Source organism: Rhincodon typus, chromosome 9, assembly GCF_021869965.1.
Source record: "Rhincodon typus isolate 14 chromosome 9, sRhiTyp1.1, whole genome shotgun sequence".
In the NCBI taxonomy this organism is placed as follows: Eukaryota; Metazoa; Chordata; class Chondrichthyes; order Orectolobiformes; family Rhincodontidae; genus Rhincodon; species Rhincodon typus.
In genome coordinates, this window is record NC_063340.1 from 82,780,998 (window position 1) to 82,786,604 (window position 5,607).

The following is a 5,607-nucleotide window of genomic DNA, read 5'->3' on the forward strand; positions in this document are numbered from 1 at the left end:
GCACTTCCTACTATCTCTGATCCAAATTAACTAGTCCCATTTGCCTGCGTTTGGCCCAAATCACTCCAAACCTTTCCTATTCACGTACCTATCCAAATATCTTCAAAATGTTTTAACTGTACTTGTATCCACCACTTCCTCTGGCAGTTCATTCCACACACCAATCACTCTCCGTGTAAAAAATCAGAGTTAACGTTTCAGGTCTGGTGACCCTTCCTCAGAAGTGAGTTCTGAGGAAGGGTCGCCAGACCTGAAACTTTAACTCTGATTTTTTCTTCACAGATGCTGCCGGACCTGCTGAGCTTTTCCAGCAACTTCTGTTTTTCTCCTCTATTTTGAATATTTCTCCTCTCACCTTAAAAATATGCCCCCTAGTTTTGAACTACCCATCTTAGGGAAAAGACTCTTGCTATTCACCATATCTATGCCCCTCATGATTTTATACACCTCTTTAAGGTCATCCCTCAATCGCCTACGCTCCAGTGAAAAAAGTCCCAGCCTATTTTTATAAACTCAAACCCTTCACTCCCAACAACATACTGGTAAATCTTTTCTGAACCGTGTCCAATTTAATAATATCCTTCCTATAGCAGGGCAACCAGAATCTCACAAAGTACTCCAGAAGAGGCGAAGACTTTTTTGTGCTTTTGGCATCACAAGCAGTCAATATGACTAGTCTGCATCGGATGGTGCACCTGATTCAATTGTTTATTAGACAGGATGGGCATCAAGAGGATTTATGTCAATTCATCTCTCTCTTTCAAACCTTTCTATTTTGTATACTGGTGGAAGTAAAAGTGCTGCCATCCCTCAATGTCAAAGCACTGAAGAATAACTTGTAATTTTTCTTTTAAAGTTGCTTTTATACTTACATCACCCAAAGCTCGTTCTAGACAAGCTGTTAACTTCATCAAGCTGAGGGATACAGCGGTGGGTTGTGCACTCCTGATGGCTTCAAATGCTTCAACAAACAACTAAAACCAAGGAAACACACAGGTTTCTCAGGAGTTTTTCTGTTTAGATTTGTTATGTAACACTTTGAAGCAATACATACATGAAATAGCAAGGGTGCAATACGTGTGTGGGAACAATCATGATCTAGCTCAATGGTAAAACAAGCTCAAGGGGCTTAAATGGCTACTCTTGTTCAATTTACAAAAAGGCTTAAATTTTCTTTCAGCAAATATAATATCGATTCAATCAACCACAAGTCTTCTTTTGTTGATGTTTGTGCAATTGTTCAAGATGGGTATCATAATAATGAAGGGCAAGTAAGACAGAACAAAAAGCAGAAGTTGCTGGTGAAACTCATCGGGTCTGGCAGCATCTACGGGGAGAAAGCAGAGTTAATATTTTGAGTGCAGTGATTCTTCATCACAGCTGATAGCAGCTAGGAAAAAGTGGTATTTATGTTGGGGAGGGGAGTGGAGGAAAGATGATGTGAGTGGATAGGTGGAAATGGAACCAACAGAGAGCCATGTAAGGAGTTGGCTGTCAAGGGTATTGTTGATAGTAGGCCAGGACGGAAAAGAAGCTGACTAAGTGGCAATGAGAGCTGAGCTTAGCAGAGAACGGGGTGGCTGTGCTGAAAGTAACCCATGTCGTGACAGGATCAGGACGTGTAAAAAGCAAGGATGAACGGAATCAGGCTCCAATGTTATCGAGCCCAATGCCGAGTCCTAGAGACTGCACAATCCCCAATGCACTGAGACTTGGTGGAAAACTGCAGCAGGCCTCTGACGAAGTGCTAATGTAGGAACACAATGGTGTGCTGAAATGGCAGGCAACTGGAAGCTCGGGATCATTTTTAACGGACAGAACATAGGTGCTCTGTAAAGTGGTCACCTGGCTTTCACCTGTAGAACAGACCACACTGAACAGCAAATACAGTAGACTAGGTCGTCAGCACTTGCAGTTCTTTGTTTTATTTAAATGAGATAGTGGGTTACATTAGCAAGCGAATTGAGCCACAAATCAAATCATAGGTTGTACTATTACAGTAGGAGGCAGTGTCAGCTCTAGTTATGAAATTGCCTTTAAGCAAATCATAATGATGAGGGTGTCATTTAATATTATACAGAAAATTTAGTTGTTGTTTTTTCTTTATGTTCCCCTTTACATTTCCCCCATTTCCAGCTAGCATGTGCCTCTTGCTACCTCATACTTCCTATCTCTAATAGCTCTGTCACTAGAACACTTTTGTGCTCTGCAATTTTTCTTCACCACATAACTAAACATTGTTGTGGGTACAGGACAGATTAGTTGGAGAACTTCATAATGCTGCTCCTGTTATGTCAAGATGCAATAGCAGGATTTGATAGAAGAAAAACACCTCATATTGAAATTAGTACATTATATAAATCAATTAAGATACTGGAAAGATTAAAGAAAGTTACTTATAAAAACATGTCATAGCTCTGGGAAGTTTTAGATGCTGGCACACAAGAAAACTAGATCGTCTAGAAAGTTTATTTTGGGTGAAAATAGTACAAAGTCAATTTTCTGAACCATACCTCTCTGTTGTTAGTCCATTTAAACCACAGTCCATATTGATTGTTGAAGTGCTGTGTACTGAGTGACAGTAGATATAAATGGACAGTTTTACATACAGGTCCCAGACTTCTCACACTTTCTATGTAGTCCAGGTCATGTTTCTCTGTAACGTGAGTTTAGAAAGCATGATTACACCTTTTCCCATCTCTCAAGAATGCAATTTTGCAAAGTAATTTTACAATCGATTTGAATAACAAAGGAAAGAAAGTAAAAACCTGCATCTGAAGTGTGTAGGTAAAATGTAATAGCCTCCCAGCAAATCTCTCCAGATACAGTGATGATGCGCTCAAGCTCTGGCCTATTCAACACCGTCAGTCCAAGACTGCAGACCATATGATGTACTTCTGCTGAAAGGCAGGTCTTTATATGCTCAAATGTTGCCATCTTATCATCTTAGAAAAACAGTGGGCTTAATTAATTCTTGGAAATACTAATTAATACTCCATTTCTTATCCTTTCAGAATTTTCAGTACTTTACACCACAGCGAATCTCTTTCGTTATTAAAGAGCAAATACAGCGACATTTATTACATCAACCAGCACAGACTGGCTGGACCGAATGGTCGATTTCTGCGCTGCAAATTCTATTTAACTCATAACTTGCCAGGCCGACTCTATCAAACCATTCCTGCTGCGGTTCCTGAAGAAGACAGTCCACTATCATTTTCTCAGGGCGCATAGCCTCAGAAAAAGAGATTTGCAATAGAGGGGAGGAAGAATTTCTGAAAAATACATAAAGAAAATTAATATCAGATCAGCCACGATCTCCTTAAATGGGCTGAATGGCTTAATTCTGCTCCTACGTCCTGTGGCCCGCTGCCACCACAAAATGTCTGTTTTAGCTGAATGCCTGAGTATTAGATACAGCGACAAAGAAGTGACAGGAATAGTCTGTCCACGGTCGTTATCTGAACAACTAAGGGGTATATAGCGCAGAGAGCCAACCCTCCAGCAAAAGCAACATAGCGATTGTATAAACCCTTCCCAATGTTCAATTTTCCGCGCATGCGCTCCTCGTCACCAGATGGGGCGGGGTCGTGACCCGCGCTCCGCCCCGTTGCCAGGTGATAGAGACCAGCGCGCGGGAGTCTGGTGGTCACGTGGCCGACCCGCTCGGCACGCGGGCCCCAGTTCAAAGCCGGCGACGGCGGTTTAACAGTCGAGCGGCCAGGCGAAGAAGTGAAAGGCAGCAATGGACGACGATGATGAAGAAGTTTTCCAGGGCCTGGGAGATCAGTCAGACGACACCATGGATATGGAAGAAATGAAGGGGCAGGTGCCGCTGGGGCGAATGGGTTTGCCGGTACGTAAGAAGGTCGTCCGGCAGTCCGCCGATGCAGACGGTCGAAGAAGTACCGGGAGTCGGAAGCGGAGGTCCAGCGTATTCGAGGAAAATGCGGTAAGTTTGGACGTGGATTACCTTGTCCACTTCCACCTCCGCAGGCTGGCAATTCCTGTTTTCTTCGTCTGCCAGGTGTGACCCACCGCCTACAATCGCGTCATTTCTGTCATTGGGTACTCTGTTAGTCTATCATTACAGCCCAGACCACCCCTTCTGGTCACTGGCTGTTCTGTGGATACAGCTCTCCCCAACTCTTAGGTCATTGAGAGATAGTAGGAACTGCCGATGCTGGAGTCTGAGATAACAAAGTGTGGAGCTGGATGAACACAGCAGGCCAGGCAGCATTAGACGAGCAGGAAAGCGGACGGGTCCAGACCTGAAACATCAGCTTTCCTGCTCCTCTGATGCTGCCTGGCCTGCTGTGTTCATCCAGCTCTACACCTTGGGTACCGGCACGCCTATTATCTCTGTGTCCAGCCCACCACGATCTTCTGTCATTGGCTGACCTGTACGTCCATCTTTGAAGCCTCGCGTCGCAATGCCGTCTGTGACCAGTAGGTCCGACACTACTGCACTCTTATTGGCTGTGCTGGGTGTCCATCACTGTAAATCGTCTGACGCTTTTGATCACCTGCAGAGACTTATTATTCAATACTTCGCTCGCACCATTTGTATGTTCTTTTGATCTCTTTGCCCTGGATCTCTCTGCCTATAAATTCTGTGTCTGTGTTCGCTCTCACTTCATCTGATGAAGGGGCTACAGTCCAAAAGCTTGTGATTGCAAATAAATCTGTTAGACTATAACCTGGTGTCGTGTCACTTCTGACTCTGTCCACCCTAGTTCAACACCTGTACCTCGACGTCATTAGTTCATGTACACGTCCATCACATGGAGCCCTGACCCACTTTTCAGTTATTTGCTATCCTGTGCATTCCTCATCAGACCATAAGATTTCATGAACAAAAATAGAAATTGCTTGAAAAGCTCAGCAAGTCTGGCAGTATCTGTGGAGAGAAATCAGAGTTTCGGGTTGAATGACCCTTCCCCAGAACTCGACCCGAAATGTTAACTGTCTCCACAGATGTTGCCAGATGTGATGAGCTTTTCCAGCGATTTCCATTTTTGTTTCTGATTTACTGCATCCGCGTTCTTTTGATTTTTATAAGATTTTAGTTTCGATCCATCGGGTCTGCCCCTCCAATTAATCATGGCATTCAATTGTTTCTCAACCCTGTATTCTTGCCTTCTCCCCATAACCCATGATCCCCTTACTAATCAAGAACTTAGCTATCTCTATCTTAAAGATGCCCAATGAGTAGGTCTCCACAGCCTTCTGCAGGAATGAATCCCATAAATTAACTACTCCCTGGCTGTAGAAATTCCTTGTCAATTCTAAACGGTTTTCCCTTTAACCTGAGGCTGTATCCTTTGGTCCTAGTCTCTCCTACAACTGGAGACAGCTTCTATCCAGGCCTTTCAGTACTCTGTTTGAATCAGATTCCCCCGTTATACTTCCAAATTTCATTGAATACAGACCCAGAATGCTCAATCATTCCTTAAACAACTAGAGCCCAAATCCCAGGATCACTCACCTTTACTGGCTCCATCCCCGCCTCTTCGACCTGTTTGTTTCCTCTCCACCTATCCTCTCTTCTATCCGCCTCCCACTCTCTCCCTATTTATTTCAAAACCCCCTTCCCCTCCCCCTTTT

The 5,607-nt window shown here is 43.8% G+C and overlaps 1 protein-coding gene across 1 annotated transcript in view; it reads right to left on the reverse strand.

Annotated features, from left to right (window-relative positions):
- Nucleotides 1-3,564, reverse strand: part of LOC109924919 (endoplasmic reticulum membrane-associated RNA degradation protein) — a 44,850-nt gene extending 41,286 nt beyond the window's left edge. The window contains exons 1-3 of the mRNA XM_048601375.1: nt 2,769-3,564; nt 2,514-2,656; nt 873-974 (exon numbers count right to left, since the gene is read on the reverse strand). Coding sequence (XP_048457332.1) covers nt 873-974; nt 2,514-2,656; nt 2,769-2,937 — 414 coding nt within the window. The 5' untranslated portion in view covers nt 2,938-3,564. The remainder of the gene's footprint in view (nt 1-872; nt 975-2,513; nt 2,657-2,768) is intronic.
- Nucleotides 3,565-5,607: the final 2,043 nt, after the last annotated feature.